This window comes from Colossoma macropomum, unplaced genomic scaffold, assembly GCF_904425465.1.
Source record: "Colossoma macropomum unplaced genomic scaffold, Colossoma_macropomum, whole genome shotgun sequence".
Taxonomy (NCBI): domain Eukaryota; kingdom Metazoa; phylum Chordata; class Actinopteri; order Characiformes; family Serrasalmidae; genus Colossoma; species Colossoma macropomum.
The window spans coordinates 4,678,866-4,699,512 of record NW_023494790.1 but is presented as its reverse complement, the minus strand read 5'-3'; the positions used below and the strand labels follow the sequence as shown (position 1 = coordinate 4,699,512).

The window sequence follows — 20,647 nt, the reverse complement described above, 5'->3', positions numbered from 1 at the left end:
AAACAACAGAGGATGCAGGAAAGGAGGCCATCTGGCCCATCCAGAGAGCAGGGCCAACAACATGAGCCACGGAGATAAGAACATGTCAACACTGCTGCAATTGCACGTAAAAGTTGACTGACTGGATCAGATGAATCATCTTCCATCCTCTCTACATTCTACAGGGGGCAGTAGAAAGTGTCCTGACAAGCTGTCTCACTGATTTGGGAACTGCACCATCTTGGAACGCAGGACCCTACAGTGGATTGTGGGGACAGCTGATGAGATTGGGGTGTCTGTACCCACCACTGTCACCTCCTACCACAAGCGCTGCATCCACAAGGCCGCCAGCATTGTGGATGACCCCTCCAACCCCTCTCATGGCCTTTTCACCCTCCTGCCATCTGGCAGAAGGTTCCAGGAGATCCACTTCACCACCACCAGACTCTAGAACAGTTTCTTCCCAGAGGCTCCATAATCTAGACCCTCTCCAACATCCACCTGCACTGATCAAGACCCCCTCCAACATCCATCTGCACTATTTTAGATCCCCTCCAACATCCACCTGGACTAATCCTGACCCCTCTCCAACATCCACCTGGACTAATCCTGACCGCTTTCCAAAATCCACCTGGACTAATCCTGACCGCTTTCCAAACATCCACCTGGACTAATCCTGACCCTTCTGCAACATCCACCTGGACTAATCTAGATCCCTCTCCAACATCCACCTGGACTAATCCTGACCCTTCTGCAACATCCACCTAGACTAATCTAGATCCCTCTCCAACATCCACCTGGACTAATCCTGACCCTTCTGCAACATCCACCTGGACTAATCTAGATCCCTCTCCAACATCCACCTGGACTAATCCTGACCCTTCTGCAACATCCACCTAGACTAATCTAGATCCCTCTCCAACATCCACCTGGACTAATCCTGACCCCTCTCTAACATCCACCTGGACTAATCCTGACCCCTCTCCAATATCCACCTGGAGTATTCCTGACCACTTTCCAACATACTTGGTGCAAAAGACGGGGTTAATATAAGTGTGTTCACTTTAGAAACCTGACGTGCGTTTTTTTCTTTCATTCGTAAAAATCGAACTCTGTGTGAAAAAGTTATAAAAGTCAAAAGGTCTGTATTTCCATCTAGAGCTCAAACGAGGAACTACAGGGTCCTGTAAGTATGGAGGCCCAGATTTGCCAAATTGAAAAATAAATTTAAAAATAAGAATAAGGCTCAGTAAATTAATAAAAAAAAGTATTTATTGCTTATTGTGATTGTAATTATACACGTATTTCCTTTTTCTGCAGTTATATATCTCAATTCATTTATTTCTGTATTATTTATTATTTTATTAATGCCATTTTTATATTTTTTTCCATATCTATATTTTGAACAATTGTTCACTTTATACATTGATTCGTGTATTCATTAATTTTTTTCATTAATTTATTTATTTAATTCTGTATTTCTTTGCTCATATGATAATGAGGAGGCGTGTTTTTCACGTTCAGGCTCAGCAATCCAGCCCAGGAGGAGAAGAGCTGATTAAACTGTTCTTTTACTCCATAAAGAGCTGCAATGCCACGAACAGACAAACCTGCCGATAAATAACTCTCGATGTCTCCACAGGCCGTATGTGAGAAGGGTGTCCAAATGTCTGAGTGATCTGAATTTTACAGAAAAAGACGATGAACCACCTCCTCTAAAGTTCTAACACTACGGGTCAACCTCTGTATCAGCAGAGGCAGCCAAATGGAGCAAATTGTCCCCACAGCCTCCACATGGAAGAGTCAATCATTGACTGACAGCCCCTTTATTAGCATAAGGACAAGGAAATACAGAAATAAAGAGAAATTAATAGTTATGGAAATAAATTAATAAAATAAATTAATAGAAAAAACAAAAAATGTTAATAAAGAAACAAATAATTAAAAAAATAAATACAAAAATGAGTGAGAAGGGGAAATTACTAAATAGATGTAAACAAATGCAGACATTATGTAAGCTTCTATTTATTAATATATTAACTGTTGTGTATATATATATATTTTTTTAGATTTATCATAATTATTCTTTGCAATTCTACTTCATATATTAATTTACTAAGTCATTTGTTTTTAATTTTATTTATTTTTCAATTTGGCAAATCTGGTCCTCCATAGTAAGCAACGAGCCTCACGCAGCGCTACAGCAATGACGATAAAGACCACCTTACACTGGACTTGATCAGTGTATGGTGAGCATGTTAGACGCAGACTGGAACCAAACTCTAAAGCAAAGCGGATCTCCAGGAGAAGGAGTAATGGAGACCACTGCCCTAAATGAATGACAACGACTACATTTAAACCAATTCCCAGCCCCACAGGGTGGAAAATGTTATTAATAGTAGAGAAATAGCTCCAGTTATGACACAGAGAACTTTAATAGAACAGGCTGCTGTTTACATATGCCCACCTCTACTGACTGAACACGACCACCAAACACTGTTTCACCAACAAGGACTGACTGGCATTTGGCCGACGCCTCATTCTGATGCTGAACTGGCTTCTAATGATGGGAAACTGGGTTCAGGCTTGTTGTACACATGATACAATCAGTGTGTGAGGTGTAGATGAGCTCCTCACCTTCAGCAGAGCAGCTCCTGCTTCTCCAGCAGCTCTCTGAAAGCCCTGAGGTGCCTTTGGAGCAGCTTCTTCATCTCCTCCAGTCTTGGAAAAGCCGAAAACATAATTCGGGAAGGGAGAAGGTAAGAAAAGGTCTAAATCGGGAGAGAAGAAAGCAGGAATTTTTTAGGGATCTGGAAGACGCCGTGAGCAGAACGGGTCCTCCTTCTCCGCTGTTTAGGGTTAAAGGTCCAGTTATAGGATTAGCGCCCCCACCTGGGCTCAAGGGGCTTCATACTGGAATCTGGAGCCTGGTGGGAGTCGAGGTGTTATTATTCAAATCCCACCCGTATTCCGACAATCTGTTCATTCGAAGTCTCCTGATTGGTCCGCTGAGAAATCATCCATATTACCATAGCGACCATGACAGAACTCAGGGGAACTTAAACAGCATCCAGCGGTTGAGAACGTGGGCTCCATCACTGTTTCTGGTTCTGAAATTAATTCGCATTACAGCAATGTGTCAACATACAGTTGTATGCAAAGGTTTGGGCACCCCTGGTCAAATTACACATACACTCATCGGTCACTTCATTAAGTCCACCTCCTTGTTTCAGCTCCACTGACCATATAGTTCATTCGTAGTTCTACAGTTACAGACTGTAGTCCATCTGTTTCTCTGCATACTGTGTTACCCTGTTCTTCAATGGTCAGGACCCCCACAGAGCAGGTTCTATTTATTGGTGGGTCATTCTCAACTGACATTGACGTTGTGCTGGTGTGATTGGATCAGACACAGCAGTGCTGCTGGAGTTTTTAAACACTGTGTCCACTCACTGTCCACTCTTGGACCTTGTCGGTCCACCCTGTAGATGTAAAGTCAGAGATGATAGCTCATCTGCTGCTGCACAGTTTGTGTTGGTCATCCTCTAGTCCAGGGGTGTCCAATCTTATCTGCAGAGGGCCAGCATGGCTGCAGGTTTTCACTAAAACAAAGCAGGAGGTGACCTGATGAAATGTTTGAAGAGTAAGACTGACCAAGCAAGTAGAATCAGCTGTGCTTCAGCTTGTTTGGAGGGAAAACCTGCAGCCACCCCTGCTTTAGTCCTTCATCAGTGGTCACAGGATGCTGTTGGCTGGATGTTTTGGGTTGGTGGACTAATCTCGGTCCAGCGGTGACACAGAAGTGTTTAAAAACTCCAGCAGCAGTGCTGAGAATGACCCCCCACTTAAATAATACCTGTTTTGTGGGGGTCCTGTCCATTGGAGAACACAAGGTTGCTGTTTTATCCACATTATGCAGAAAGTTGGCTTTATTGAATAAATAGATAGATTGAACAGAAGTCAGCAAACCACCTCAAGACCAAGCATTTCAAGCTATTCATACTGTTTAGCTGGAGCAGAGCGTCATCCGGGTATCTTTGACATACTGGAGAAATTCATGTTGGTCACCCTGCATGCTGCTCACTACTTTCGAGCAGAATCAGTACACGAGCAGTGTGTAGTAGGATATTTGCAGCATTTATTTGTTGGGTTTTTCTTTAAGGACTTCTGAAGGTAGGGCTAGCCGTGGCTGTGTTCTGTGTAGAGTAGGAAGTATTGATAGAGAGGAGAATTACCGCTCTGTACTGTCTTCTGGGTTTCTTAAACGCTAGAGGGCGCTCCCGAGCGAGTCCAAAGTAAATGGGTTAATGTAGAGCATTTGAGCAAAATCGGTTTAGAAGTGCTTAAACATTTTTAATATAAAATAATTCATTTCCAGAACACAGAACAGCATAAAACATTTTAACACCGCTGTTATATTTTTAAGAGCTTTTGAACTCGAGTTGTAGGAGTCTAAAACGGCACCTCATGTACCTTCATGGCATCAGTTGATTGCAAACAGCCTATTAGCTGCTCTGCTCGACAACCAATCAGCACTCAGTAGCAGTAACACTAACCAGTCACCACTCAGTAGCAGTAATGTTAGCGTCCTGCTGCCTAAAACCCAACTGCTGTAGGAAAAAAGGAAACATACAAGTGAGTTTTATTTGCTTTTTTTTAGTGAAACACATCCTTCTACTTTCTAAAATAAAAGTTCTGTGTAAGTGATTAGAAACTATTTTAACATTCCTTTTTAGCCGTTTAGCTCCATTTACCCCCATTCATTGAGGTTTTTGATATAATGGGGGAAACAGGAAGAGGCCAGATTTCGCTTTAAACAGCTCTGGTACTGAGACAGTCTGACGCCGATGGCAGAGGGAGCAAGACACAGAGAGGCTTAGAGAAAATTGTTAGACAAAACTCTCCTTGTGTACGGTGTGGCTGTGGCCAGCTACAGCCTTCTAATAAAGCACAATGACTTGTGCATCAGCTGTTCCTTCTTTAATAGCGGTAAATGCTACAATACCTATATTTCGTAAGGGGAAATTTCAGGAGTCAAGTTTATATATTGTAAAAAAAGGTAATTTGTTAATCTGAGTACAGATAATTTATCTTCACATTTTAACTTTTTCCAAGAGGGTATATAGGCCAGCTATGTAACTTTACCGTCATATAAGTTACTTTTCTTCTGTTTTTGGATTTGACTAATGGAAAAGCAGACTGCATACAAGAGTCTTTTCAGTCTTTCACATACTAACATGAAAAAGAGTGAAGGCAAAAAGCGAGTCACTTATGAAAGTAAAAACTCCGACAATAACGGAAAATATAGAGAGACGACAGACTTGCTTCCCACAAGGACAACGCTCCAAGTGCTGGTTTTGAATCGTCTACTGTGCTTTTCATCTAAAGTACAGTTTGGATGGGATTAGTTTACAGGGGGAGAGGCAATGTAATTCATCCCAGATTATCTCTGTGATTTTAGTCTCGTCATATCTGAGAAATGTATGGATTGCGGCTTTCTGTGTCTGTAAAGATCACGGAAAATTCGACCTACTATAAACTGAACTATAGAAAGACAAATTTACATGTTGATAAAATAAACAGAACACTTCAATTAACAATTTGAATTTGAACACATTCTGCAGATGTGGATGCAGATACAGTGGTTTTAAGGAACTAAGATACAGAATCAAAACCTTACAGTAGGAAAAACCTGCCTGCATGTGCATACAATCCCAAAACTGGCCAAGCCCAAAATGGCAACATGTTAAGCTTAATACTCTTAAATACAAATTATTAATCAATAAATCAGCAACAGTTAAACAAATAGCCGCAGTAATTTAGTGTGAGAGAGCTTTTCCCGGCGATTTCATCAAATTGATGTCTTGTGGGCAAACTTGGAGTGCTTTTACATAAAGGAGAGTCAATATTTTTCCACTCAGCTTTGATGGTTTCAAACAGCTGAAAAAAAAACTGCTGAGCTAGTTTGTGTTTGATGCAAGAACGAAAAACTCTATACAGGGTTTAAATCTGGACTCTGACCAGCCAAAACCAAATATATTTAAATTGGAAAAACTACAGACTAACAATTAAAAGTAATAAATATGAAAGTCATTGCTTTGAATGTCACCACGAGTGAGCTTAACGCACTTGTGCGTCTTTAAAGTGCTTGAATGCCTGAAGCTCCACCCACACTCGGCACAGTAATACGGTTTCTCTCCTGTGTGAATCTGATGGTGTCGTTGGAGATTATTGTGACTGTTAAAACTGTTCCCGCACTCTGAGCAGTAATACGGTTTTTCTCCGGTGTGAACGCGCTGGTGTAGTTGGAGGTGACACTGCTGAGTAAAGCTCTTGCCGCACTCTGAGCAGTGATACGGTTTCTCTTCCGTGTGAGTGCGCTGGTGTCTTTGGAAACTGCTCGGATGATTAAAACTCTTGCCGCACTCTGAGCAGCGAAACGGTTTCTCTCCTGTGTGAATGCGCTGATGTTGCAGCAGATGACCTCGCTGAGTGAAACTCTTCCCGCACTGTGAGCAGTGGTGGGTTCTCTTCTTTCCTGTATTTGTCTGCATTCGTTTGCGAGATGTTTTAGTGCCGAGATCACTGGCGCTTCCGCTGGGTTCCATATTCTCACATTCAGTGTCTCCTGACTCCAGCAGTGTGTGGTACTCCTCTTGGTGCCGTTTCCTGACCTGTATGTGGAGGTTAATTCAAACTGTGTAGGCAAATGAACAGGAGGTGCAGGAGAGGACTTGGACCAGGACGTGATACATTTCTAGAAGAGGAACAGAAAAAACAAGGAAACACAGTGTCACTGATGCAAAGCACTGCTCTTATAAAACATCAAAATAGGGCTTCCCTTGTGGAGTCCAAGAGGTTCTTCGCATCTAAAAATATTTATATAATTCAGCAAAGGCATGATATAAAATTGGGATTGATAGGTTACCGTATGCCTAATAACAGATATAAGTAATACACAGAAGATTTGGCCAATTTTCTCCCAATTTACTCGTTATCGGCTTCAGCTAGTTTACTTTCCCCTACTGTACAATACCTGCCAACCTGGGAAATTAAGGGCTGGCATTTGTTTCATTCAGGACATGTAAAGCCAGCCACCTCATCTTGCAAAAACACAGAACAACTGAATGCGCTTGGAAGAGAGATCTGTCTGCCCTATTCTGGATGTGTGACCTAAAATAAAAACATTAGGTTAGCATCACACTAAACAACAGAGTATGTAGGAAAGGAGGCCATCTGACGCATCCAGAGAGGAGCAGGGCCAATAACATGAGCCACGGAGATAAGAACATGTCAACACTGCTGCAGTTGCATATGAAAGTTTGGGCACTCCCAGTCAAATGACGTTTTGCTGATTTCCTAAGTGAAAAGAAATTCAAAAGTGTCAACGTCTGATGTACGCCAAACTACACTAACATACAACCAGAAGCATTTAGGAATCAAGTGCTGCAGACTGATGAAGTAAAAATGCAACTCTAAGAAAATCTTTCAAACTGTTAAGCACTGGGGTGGATCTATTATGCATTGTTTTACAGTCAGGAAATGCTGTGGGGATAGACGGAAGTAAGGATCGCCCTAAATGAATGACAATTTAGATCTGTAGTTCTTATAATTAAACCAATCACCACAGGGTGTAAATTTTCATTAATGTCACAGAACTAGCTCCAGTTATGGTGCACATGCAGAATTTTAATACAATAGATCATTTATCTACAGGCTACTGTTTACATACACCAATCAGGCATAACATTATGACCACCTCCTTGTTTCTACGCTCATTGTCCATTTTATCAGCTCCACTTACTATATAGGTGCACTTTGTAGTTCTACAGTTACAGACTGTAGTCCATCTGTTTCTCTGCATACTTTGTTAGCCCCCTTTTACCCTGTTCTTCAGTGGTCAGGACCGCCATGGACCCTCACAGAGCAGGTACTATTTGGGTGGTGGATCATTCTCAGCACTGCAGTAACACTTTGCCCACCATTGACACCTCCTACCACAACCGCTGCATCTGTACCAGCAATGTCAAGCACTCCTCCCACCCCTCTCAAGGACTCTTCACCCTCCAGCCATCTAGCAGAAGGTCCCAGAGCATCTGCTCCACCCTCTCCAACATTCCCCTGGACCAATCTAGACCCTCTCCATCATCCAACCAGACTAATCTAGACCTCTCCATCATCCACCTGGACTAATCTTGACCCCTCTCCAACATCCACCTGGACTAATCTAGACACTTTCCAACATCCACCTGGACCTGGACTAATCTAGACTGTTTCCAACATCCACCACAGACTGATCACACACCCTTTATCATCACTGCACACCTGCACTTCAAACTCTGTAACTATGTGACTCAGTCTTTCTGTACAGTTTACAGTGACAGTGCTTGCAGTAGTTCCTTCATCACCAACATGCTGCTCAATTTCAATCCATATGTATGTATGTGTATTTACATATATATGACGTCCATTTATATATACTATATTGCCCTGAGTATTTATTGTTCTGTATATTTATTGTGTGGTGTATTTATTCCCTGCTGAAAAAAATCATAGAAACCATCAAAAGGTTCTGCTGGTTCCTGGTAGTGTTCAATAGTCTTTAATGGTATTGTGTTTTCTTGATGGGTTGATATCACACTGTAAATAACTCCAATGGTTTAGCAAGTGTTCTAATTCCAGATGTATTTTATGGTTCCCTAATGACATCTAAAGGTGTTCTACAGGAAACCAGTGGTCTGTAATGGTAGCTATTGAGCCATTTCTAATCAGAAAGCAAAGCCATCAGGTTTTACTCTTAATGGTTCTATTGGTCCTACACTCTGTGTAGTCCCGTTTAATGTGCTGCTGATGTGTTTTTGGACCTGAAGAACCTCATTTCGTTCCAATGCTTTCAAGCTGTGCTGAGCAATGTTAGTAAAGACCACTCGACTTGACTGACGCCTCTGAAACTGAGCTGTTGCTAATGCTGGAACAGGAGGTTCAGGCTTGTTTAACATGCATTACAAACAGCCTGTAAAGTGTCGAGCATCTCACCTTCAGCACTGCAGTACTGGGACAGTCGGTAAGGAGGAACGGAGAACGCCGTTCCGGTAACTGTGGAGAAGATCTGCACCGGGAAAGGAGAAAGCAGGTACCTTTTGAAGGGTTTAGAAACCGGGTTCTTCTTCTCTGCTTTACGGGGTCGAAGATCCACAGTTGCAGGATTAGCGCCCCCAAGTGGACTCCAGTAGAGAGATACACAAACGTGTTTTTTTAAATTCAGTCAATATGAAAGAGGCTCAACAAAGAAGAATAAGAACAAGAGCTTACATAAAACGGACCTCGGGGTAAACAGATAAACAAAAAGAAAAAAAGAAATGCAAGGCATTAATATTCAAAACACAAATGTAATAATGAGCACAGTTTAAGGGCATTTTTACTACACGTGAATTTTAAGGATTTGTAAAACAAAGCCAATTGGCTTTGTTTTACAAATCCTTAAATTAATGAATTAATAATTCATTAAGCAATCAATCAATCAATCAATCAATTAATTAATTAATTCTGCATGTATGTATGTAGTATTTAGCCAAAATTATACTATTGGTAACTAAAAAGTCTTAGAATTATCTTAAAAAATACCATGTTTCATAAATTGATATGCCAAGTCAAGTAATTGTGATCTTGTTTTTAGCCAAGCATAAAGATCATTCCAAAACCTTTTATCGCTTGCATGAAAAAAAAAACAAATGTTCCAATGATTCTGTGTCTTCTTCACAGAAAGTTCAAGCATTACAATCCGTATTAAATACGTGCCTCAGGAATTCATTGCATGGATAAATCTTGTTTATAGTTTTAAAATGTATTTTCTTCTTTTTGGGTGAAATAGGAAAAGAAAGATATTTTGTTTGAATTTTAACAATTTTCACCTTTGTACAGTCTAATTCCAGATCTCTCCTTCCGAGTGGGGATGGAAATGAGTCTGTGGATAACAACCGTGTTAAAAACTTATTACTTTTTTACCTTTAGAAAATAACTGTAATCAGTTATTAATCTCAGTGTTACTGAGCTCTGCTAAAGCCTGAGTGGACTGATAAATCAATGTGATCAGTTATTAATCTCAGTGTTACTGAGCTCTGCTAAAGCCTGAGTAGACTGATAAATCAATGTGATGATCAGTTATTAATCTCAGTGTTACTGAGCTCTGCTAAAGCCTGAGTGGACTGATAAATCAATGTGATCATTTATTAATCTCAGTGTTACTGAGCTCTGCTAAAGCCTGAGTAGACTGATAAATCAATGTGATCAGTTATTAATCTCAGTGTTACTGAGCTCTGCTAAAGCCTGAGTAGACTGATAAATCAATGGGATGATCAGTTATTAATCTCAGTGTTACTGAGCTCTGTTAAAGCCTGAGTAGACTGATAAATCAATGGGATGATCAGTTATTAATCTCAGTGTTACTGAGCTCTGCTAAAGCCTGAGTAGACTGATAAATCAATGTGATCAGTTATTAATCTCAGTGTTACTGAGCTCTGCTAAAGCCTGAGTAGACTGATAACGTGATCAGTTATTAATTAAAGCGTTAATAAACACTTTTGAGGGGTGACTGAACGGAGTACTGCACATATGCTCGAGTGAGCTTAGCTTTGGTACTGTTCTGGACTTGTGCCTGCGATGTGTTCTGTGGCAAATTACATACCTATCATTAACTGAAAGTCACACAGCTACTCATTTTATAGTCAAATTTGTGAGATCTTGATATTGGAATATATTGAACTGTTGGTTTAGATCATGAATGGGCAGTGGGATTGTGGGAGCAGCAGTGGCCTGAAGCAGGCCATGAAAGAGAAAATAACGTTTGGTATTTTGGAATTTGGTATTCATCTGAATAACTGAAATTTCATGAAACATTATCAGAAAAATTACAAAACTGCCAACCAGGAACAGCGAGGAACAGCCTGAAATAAATACAGATTACAGCAGATTTTTATCAATGTGTGTTGTAAATGTATTCTGAATATTACATTTATGTACTGTAACTAGAAAATATTACTCAATACATTTAGGACAGTGTTTTTTCAAAGTATTTTGCCCAACCCTGCCAACCATACAGTCATATCTGTACATAAACATCACACAAACATGAGAGAGAAACTTTCTGAGTGCAGTGATCTTTAAACAGTGTAGTTTTGGACCGTGTCCTTATTACACTGCCACTCTGTAATGGTACTGAATGCAGTCCAGCGCTGTTGAGGCGCCTGGCTGAACCCAAAGCGCCATCTATGTACTTATATCTATGGGCTCCAGGGGCTTCATACAGGAACTCGGGACTTGATGAAACTGGTGTTATTATTTAGATCCCATCCTTTTTACAACAGTATAGGTAGTTTATTCAAAGTCCTCCCACTGGCCAGTTGGGAAGTCATTCACATTACTGTAACAACCACAACAAAACACAGTGGAACTTAAAACAATGTTCATTGGTTGAGAACGTGGACTGTAACTCTGGTTCTGAAATTTAAGAAAAACATCTCTCTCACATTGTCACAATGGTCATTGTCAGGAATCACCCTGCAACCATGTCCATGGATATTTGAGTGTCATGATCATCATGTAGATAAACCTTATTGATATAATTTAGTAGATCAATGGCAGATCTACAGCGATCAGGCATAACATTATGAGCTGAGCTGCTGTTTATGAACACCATAGAAATACACAGATCAGGCATAACATTATGACCGCCTCCTTGTTTCTACGCTCATTGTCCATTTTATCAGCTCCACTTACTATATAGGTGCACTTTGTAGTTCTACAGTTACAGACTGTAGTCCATCTGTTTCTCTGCATACTTTGTTAGCCCCCTTTTACCCTGTTCTTCAGTGGTCAGGACCCCCATGGACCCTCACAGAGCAGGTACTGTTTGGGTGGAGAATTATTCTCAGCACTGTAGTAACACTGATGTGGTGGTGGTGTGTTAGTGTGTGTTGTGCTGGTCTGAGTGGATCAGACACAGCAGTGCTGCTGGAGTTTTTAAACACCTCAGTGTCACTGCTGGACTGAGAATAGTCCACCAAACAAAAATATCCAGCCAACAGCGTCCTGTGGGCAGTGTTCTGTGACCACTGATGAAGGATTAGAGGATGACCAACACAAACTGTGCAGCAGCAGATGAGCTATCGTCTCTGACTTTACATCTACAAGGTGGACTGACAAGGTAGGAGTGTCTAATAGAGTGGACAGTGAGTGGACACAGTGTTAAAAACTCCAGCAGCACTGCTTTGTGTGATCCACTCAGACCAGCCAGCACAACACACATTAACACACCACCACCACATGAGTGTAGAAACAAGGAGGCGGTCAGAATGTTATGCCTGATCTGTGTATTTCTATGGTGTTTATAAACAGCAGCTCAGCTCAGACAATATATCGGCGTGATGGCACACTCCGCACAAAAGCACATCATTTTAAACAATCATTTTTAACAGTGATTATGTAGTGAGGACTGTAGTGGGAGTGCTGGGGTGTCAGGTGTGGCGATTGTAAAGGTTTACATGGCTCATGGGTCATGTAGGAGGGCCCCTGTGCAGAATTTCCTTTAGGGCCCCAGGGAGGTCAGAACCAGCTCGGTCACCATGACTGAGCTTAATACACTTGTGAATCTTTAAAGTACCTGAATGCCTAAAGTTCCGCCCACACTCTGCGCAGTAATACTTTTTCTCTCCGGTGTGGATCTGCTGGTGTCTTTGGAGGGTACATCGGTCACCAAATCTGTGTCCACACTCTGAGCAGCTGTATGGCTTTTCTCCTGTGTGAGTGCGCAGGTGTGTTCGGAGATTACTTTTTTGATTAAAGCTCTTTCCGCACTCTGAGCACTGATACGGCTTCTCTCCTGTGTGAATGCGGCGGTGCGTTCGGAGGCAACCTTTTTCTCTAAAACTTCTCCCGCACTCTGAACACTGATACGGTTTCTCTCCTGTGTGAATCAGCTGGTGTCGTTGGAGATTATTCTGACTGTTAAAACTCTTCCCACACTCTGAGCAGTAATATGGTTTCTCACCTGTGTGAACGCGCTGGTGTGTTTGGAGATGAACCTGTTGAGTAAAACTCTTGCCGCACTCTGAGCACTGAAACGGTTTCTCTCCTGTGTGAGTGCGCTGATGTTGTTTTAAGTGACCTCTCTGAGTAAAACTCTTCCCGCAGTCTGAGCAGTAATACGGTTTCTCTCCTGTGTGGATCTGATGGTGTCTTTGGAAGGCATATCTATCATCAAAACCGTGTCCACACTCTGAGCAGTGATACGGCTTCTCTCCAGTGTGAATGCGCTGGTGTTTTCTGAGATTACTGTTCTGATTAAAACTCTTTCCGCACTCTGAGCACTGAAACGGTTTCTCTTCTGTGTGACTGAGCTGGTGTAACTGAAGGTTTCTTTTTTCTCTAAAACTCTTCCCACATTCTGAACACTGATACGGTTTCTCTGCGTTGTGAGTGCGCTGGTGTCGATAGAGATTATTACGATTATTAAAACTCTTGCCGCACTCTGAGCAGTGAAACGGTTTCTCTCCTGTGTGAATGCGCTGATGTTGCAGCAGATGTCCTCGCTGACTGAAACTCTTCCCGCACTCTGAACAGTGGTGAGTTCTCTTCTTTCCTGTATTTGTCTGCGTTCGTTTACTAGATTCGTTTGTGTGGAGAGAACTGGAGAACATTCGCCGAGTGCTGGACCTTCCAGTGGTTTCCATATTCTCACATTCAGTCTCTTCTGACGGCAGCAGTGTGCGTTATTCGTCTTGGTGCCATTTGCTGACGTGTTTGTGGAGGTCAATTTAAACTGTGTAGGTGCAGGAGAGGACTTGGACCAGGACCGCATACGTTTCTGTAGGAGGAAAAGAAAAACCAATGAAACAGTGTCACTGATGCAAAGCACTGCTCATATGAAGGGCTGGCATGGTTTTTATCCAAGACATGTAAAGTGCACCAAATAACACTTACATAAACCAGAAGCCTTTAGGAATCAAGTGCTACAGACTGATGAAGTAAAAATTCAACTCTGGCTACATTCAACATGTTTGGAGAGTAAAAAAGCAGCAGCATTTGATGAAAAGCAAATTTTCCCAACTATTAAGATGAGAGTGGATCTATTAGGTTTGGTTTACAGTAAAGAAAGCCCAGCAGGGACTTACTTTATGCAAAAGATAAATAGAGCAAATGCCCCTCTTTCCATCCTCTCTGCGTTCTACAGGGGGCAGCAGAGAACATCCTGACCAACAATCTCACTGTCTGGTTTGAGAGCTGCATCATCTTTGACCGCAGGACCCTAAAGATTGTGAGGTCACCTGGACTAATCAATACCATTCCCATCATCCACATGGACTAATCTAGACACTTTCCATCATCCTGATGCTGTTGCTTCTTCTGTCCTGATCAAGTTCCCCATGCTCGCCAGCCTTCTAGACCGGTTTGACCTCCATGGAGCTTCTCGCTGTACAACGCTGTGCAAACCTCAGCTGCATGAACTGACCCTCCTGATGATGATGCTGTTGCATAGACTCAAACTATTTAATTATAACCATTGCTTCACCTGTTTTTCCCCCATTTCTATATTTTAATAGTTTATACTAACACTATTTGCAATCCAGTGTGGACCAGAAGAGGATGGGTTCCCTTTTTGAGTCTTGGTTTCTCTCAAGGTTTCTTCCTCTTGCATTTAGGGAGTTTTTTCTTGCCACTGTTGCAAGATTTTACTGTAAAGCTGCTTTGCAACAACGGCTGTTGTAAAGCGCTATATGAATAAGCTTTGACTTTACCCTCTCCAACATCCACCTGGACTAATCTAGACTGTTTCCAACATCCACCATAGACTGATCACACACCCTTTACCATCACTGCACATCTGCACTTCAAACTCTTTAACTATGTGACTCTGTGACTCTATGTGAGTCTTTCTGTCCAGTTTACAGTGACAGTGCTTGCAGTAGTTCCTTCATCACCAACATGCTGCTTAATGTCAATTAATGTCAATGTGTATGTGTGTGTATTTACATATATATGACATCCATTCATATATACTGTACTGTCCTGAGTATTTATTGTTCTGTATATTTATTGTGTGGTGTATTTATTCCCTGCTGAAAAAAATCATAGACATCATCAAAAGGTTCTGCTGGTTCCTGGTGGTGTTCAATAGTCTTTAATGGTATTCTGTTTTCTTGATGGGTTGATATCACACTGTAAAAGACTAATGATTCAACAGGTGTTCTGATTCCAGATGCATTTGATGGTTTCCTAATGGGATTTAATAGGGGTCCTACAGGAAACTAGTGGTCTGTAATTAGAGCTATTGAGCCATTTCCCATTAAAAAGCAAAACCATCAGGTTTTACTCTTAATGGTTCTATTGGTCCTACACTCTGTGTAGTCCCGTCAATGTGCTGCTGTTGTGTTTTTGGGCCTGAAGAACCTCATTTCGTTCCAATGCTTTCAAGCTGTGCTGGGCAATGTTAGTAAAGACCACTCGACTTGACTGACGCCTCTGAAACTGAGCTGTTGCTAATGCTGGAACAGGAGGTTCAGGCTTGTTTAACATGCATTACAAACAGCCTGTAAAGTGTCGAGCATCTCACCTTCAGCACTGCAGTACTGGGACAGCCGGTAAGGGGGGACGGAGAACACCGTTCCAGTAACTATGGAGAAGATCTGCACCGGGAGAGGAGAAAGCAGGAACTTTTGAGGGGTTTAGAAACCGGGTTCTTCTTCTCTGCTTTACGGGGTCGAAGATCCAGTTACAGGATTAGCGCCCCCGCCTGGACTCCAGTAGAGAGATACACAAACGCGGCGTCTGTTCTCAGAAGAGGCGACACGTCTGTGCGTCCGCCATGTTGGAGCGGTCAAGATCCGCATGTAAACAAACACTAAGTTATGTATATAAACTAAATACTAACGTATTAAGATGTGTTGAGGATTAATTCTGCCATAATGTGCTAATTCCTACACAGATTTTCACCAAAACTGCTTTGTTATAATCGTCAGACATTCCTGCATGTTGTTTACTGTTACACTGCTGGAAAAACCAGCTTAAATTCTAAGCTGGTCAGGGTGGTCTGAAGCTGGATGACCAGCTTGGCCAAGCTTGTGGGTAAGATTTCAAGTTGGCAGACCAGCTTGGCCAGCTAATCAGAGTTGCTACACCAGTTTGGGTAAGTTGTCAAAGCTGTTAGGCCTATTTAGCAAGTACGAATGATTGCTAAATAACGCTATAATTGTAATTCGCCTCGGTTTCCAACAGGTGGCGATACAAGAGCTGTCAAAAATGAAATGAGGAAGCTGATAACATACATAAAACGTGTCAGAGTGAAATAATATTCAAATTTGCGTTTATCTTGTGCTTACAGGCAGTGATAGCATCTCTCTGCCCTGCTGAAAAAAGGCCATTAGAACCATTATGATTAACAAATGATCGTTTTTGCTTTCTAATGGGAATTATCTTAATGGTTACCATTAGAAACCACTAGGTCCCTAGGGCACCTTTAGATCCCATTAGGAAATGATAAAATTAATCTAGAATCAGTTCTACAACACCTGATAGACCATTAGAATCCTTTACACTGTGATATCAACCCATCAGGAAAACAAAGAGCACCATTAGTGACAACTGAACACTACCAGGAACCAGCAGGAACGTTTAATGTGTTCAAAGAATTCTTTCAGCAGAGAACATAGAGGCAACTAAGATGGTGTGCATATTTTGGTCCGTTTGCTTGGTAAGGTGCCACTCCATTGACTGCTGGTCCACCCTCAGACCACCCAGATTATTGTCCTGCACTCAAGGTCTAACTAGGTTTAAATGCACACAGCCTTTTATTCTGGAAAAGAAACTAAGACCAATATAATAAACAACTGAGAGAAAAAAGGCACATCTATCACCAAAACTGTTTCCACCTAAGCACTGAGATGGCACTTGTATCTCTTCAAAGCTTCTGAATGCCTGAAGTTCTGCCCACACTGACACAGTTCGGCTCTGGTGTGTTGAGATGAACCTGTTGAGTAAAACTCTTGCCGCACTCTTGAGCAGTACTACGGTTTCTCTCCTGTGTGAACGCGCTGGTGTAATTGGAGGCTTGTTTTTTCTCTAAAACTCTTCCCACATTCTGAACACTGATACGGTTTCCCTGCTTTGTGAGTGCGCTGGTGTCGACGGAGATTATTCGGATGATTAAAACTCTTGCCGCACTCTGAGCAGTGAAACGGTTTCTCCCCTGTGTGAACGCGCTGATGTTGCTGCAGATTGCCTCGCTGAGTGAAACTCTTCCCGCACTCTGAACAGTGGTGAGTTCTCTTCTTTCCTGTGTTCATCTGTGTTCGTTTACTAGATTCATTTGTGTGGAGAGAACTGGAGAACATGTGCTGAGTGCTGGATCTTCCACGGGGTTCCATATTCTCACATTCAGTCTCTTCTGACGGCAGCTGTGTGCGTTATTCGTATTGTTGCCGTTTCTTGATGTGTTTAAGGAGGTCAATTTAAACTGTGTAGGCAAATGAACAATAGGTGCATGAGAGGACTTGGAGCAAGATGGCATATGTTTCTGGAGGAGGAAGAGGAAAAAAACAACGAAACGCAGTGTCACTGATGGGAAGCACTGCTCTTATGAAACATCAAAATGGCATTTTCAGCCTGCTAAACATGAGTGAGTGAGTTAGAATTCAGGTCTATGTCAGATGAACTTCTAAAAACATCAAAAGATATAACACTGCAAATGTGTAACATAAAACACACACACACTTTCTAAGTCACTTATCCTTCTGGGTGGCGGGATGTAACATAAAACAGATTTAGCTATTTCTTAGGAAGTTCCAAAATTTAGGAATATCAAAAATTAAAAATAGGAAAATTTAAGTAGCAAATCTAATTCGGTAGCTCCCAGTTCCTGCTGTCAGGGATCCCTGCACTTTTTTAGAGCTTAAAATAGGTGAGTGGAAAAAAAGCTAAACCTCTGCTGTGTGTGTTTCACAAAGATTAAACCTAACTGGATAATTCTGCCAATTTTCTGAGTGGTACTGCAGAAGAAAACAGCACAGACAAGCATGAATTCCCATACTGGTCTAAATTGGTCTTGTGCTGGTTTAGTTGGTTATACCAGCACCCAGAACACAACATATCGCTGCTGACGAAACAAAACCTCCATTTTTGTCATTTTCAGTTTTTGACATAATTTCAAAATGCCTGTTGCTCTTTACATTGTGTGTAAATTTCATGATGAACGGACCATAGGAACGACCCAAAATTACTTGGAAAAACTCTGGTTCCATTGACCTACATTAAAGTAAACCATGTTTTGTCCTTCTCCTGTAAAGTTACCATTTTGGAGATACCAGGTTTTGTTCAGACAACAGCAATATGCTGATTTTGCTGGTGACCAGCCATGCTGGTCTACGCTGTGTTTTCTAGTAAGGTATTACTTAGAGGCATGTTCAAATATGTTTTCCCAGTTTCTATGTGGTCACACAGTCATGAACGTAGCAAAAATCTGCTGAAGCCTGCTTCCGAATCGGCCCTTCTCTAAATTTGCCGGAAGTCCACATTATCGCTCACACGGCCCAGGTGTGTATCGGAATCGGACAGCCCTGTGGCTGTGTGGACCTTCTCGGTAACGTGCAGGTAAAGGAGCGCACGTCCAAACATCAAAGGAGCAACTGACACTACTGACAAAATCCCAGTAGGTGTGGCCTGCACATTAAGCTGCGCACAACTATTGGGATTTTAGCTAAGTTCACATTACAAGCCTGATTGCTCAAATCCGATTTTTTGCTCAAATCTGATCTCTCTGACAGGATGGTTCACACTTGTTTAGGTAAGTGATTCAAATCTGTCATTAATGTGAACGAACCGGCGTCCTGAAATGACCCACATGAGCACATCCTACTCAGTAACGTCACGTGATCATCAGCACAAACTAACGAGCAGAACGAGCTTCGCTGTGGAGATAATCAACTTTGATCAGCTTCATTATTAGAGCAAGACGAAGGAGAAAAAGGTGAGATGTGTTGCTTTTCCACTGATTACAGGCTTTATCTTCTGTTCGGCGTTGCTGCCATGGCAACACTAAAAGATGGCGCACGCGCAGTGGAAAAAAAAGCACATGAATTCCGATCTGAATGTTCACATTAAGGCCGCATGGCCATGAATCGGATACTTCGTTCTTTGCATGGTGAAATGGTTCTTCAGATTGATGGAGAATGTGTTCTGTATGGCACCACAAAGGTTCTGCTGTTGTTACAATGTCAAACTTGTACCAACAGAAGAACCCTTTTTGGTGCTTTATAGAACTAACATCTTCTCCATCAATCTGAAGAACGATTTCACCATGCAAAGAACCATTTAAGCATGCAAATGGTTCTTTGATTGTTCATGGTACTATACAGAACCCATGTCTTTACTAAAGAACCCTTCAAGAACCATCTTTTTAAAGAATGTACAGTAAGCTAGTGGTCTCTGGTAACCATTAGCCATTAAGCCAATTCCCATTAGAAAGTAAAACCATCCAGTTGTAATCCTAATGGTTCTAATGGTCTTTTTTTCAGCAGGGAAAGCACGTCTGTTTATCCTTCATCAGCGGCTTTAAGTTATTTTAGCCACAGTACCATTAGAACCCAGTCTTTTCAGTAACTACCCTGCAGAAAAAAGATCATTAGAACCAGTCGGATTAAATCCTGATGGTCTTGCTTTCTAATGGGAATATTTTAGGGATTTCCAATAGATACCACTAGCTTCCTGTATAACACCTTTAGATCCCATTAGGAAACCATCAAATGCATTTAGAATCAGCAACTGGTCCCCTGTTAAACCATTAGGATCCTTTACACTGTGATATCAATCCATTAAAAAAGCCAAAACACGTTACAAAACCATCAGGAACCAACAGAAACACAGTGGTCTCTATGGGTTTCCCCATGTGTTATAAACTCAGTGTATGAGTGTGTGAGGTGTAGAAGATCCGCACCTTCAGCAGCTCCTGCTTGTCCAGCAGCTCTGGGGAAGCTCTAATGGGTTTGTTTGGAGCAATTCCTCCGGTTCCGGTTCTGGAACAGCCCGCAACACAGAGTTCGGGTCATGAGGGAGAACAAACAGCAATACGGCCAAAGCGTGGACGAGATCTTCTTCTTCTTTTCTGCTTTATTGGGGTGGAAGAACCACAGTCACAGAATTAGCGCCCCCAGCTGGCCTGCTGAGGCTTCACCATGGAACCTGGAGCCCAAAAACGCAACCAATAGATGGTCAGATGTGTAAATGTGCACAAAATGCACAAACCGTTTTCCTTAAAAAGGATGTGAAGGCTACACTTCCTTTAAATTAGCAAAATTTAAAGTTTCCTTTATATTTTGGGGAAAGTGGGACACTGATGTAGTCTGTCTGACACATTCTGATGTCAAATTGATTGAATAATTGCAAAAGTGAAGTCCTCTTTCTCAATACAGAATCTAAGACCCGTATGTCAAACACAAGGTCCGCAGTACAACCCAGGAATTATTTTAAATTTCTTCTTTAAATATTTTCCCACTTCACAGTGCGCTGGACTACAATTCCCAGCATGCACTGAAACAACCTGCTACAGCTCAACGACAGAACCATAAATAAGTCTCAGCCTTGAGGTGTTAGCAGAGAACTTGTAGAGAGGACAATCACCACT

General features: G+C 41.8%; 1 protein-coding gene across 1 annotated transcript in view; it reads right to left on the bottom strand.

Moving 5' to 3' along the window:
- LOC118808932 (zinc finger protein 585A-like) overlaps window positions 1–20,113 on the bottom strand; it is a 28,957-nt gene extending 8,844 nt beyond the window's left edge. The window contains exons 1-6 of the mRNA XM_036571811.1: window positions 19,961–20,113; window positions 15,587–17,545; window positions 12,535–13,840; window positions 9,016–9,088; window positions 6,152–6,653; window positions 2,617–2,750 (exon numbers count right to left, since the gene is read on the bottom strand). Of these exons, the coding sequence (XP_036427704.1) occupies window positions 2,617–2,750; window positions 6,152–6,653; window positions 9,016–9,088; window positions 12,535–13,706 (1,881 nt within the window). The 5' untranslated portion in view covers window positions 13,707–13,840; window positions 15,587–17,545; window positions 19,961–20,113. The remainder of the gene's footprint in view (window positions 1–2,616; window positions 2,751–6,151; window positions 6,654–9,015; window positions 9,089–12,534; window positions 13,841–15,586; window positions 17,546–19,960) is intronic.
- Window positions 20,114–20,647: the final 534 nt, after the last annotated feature.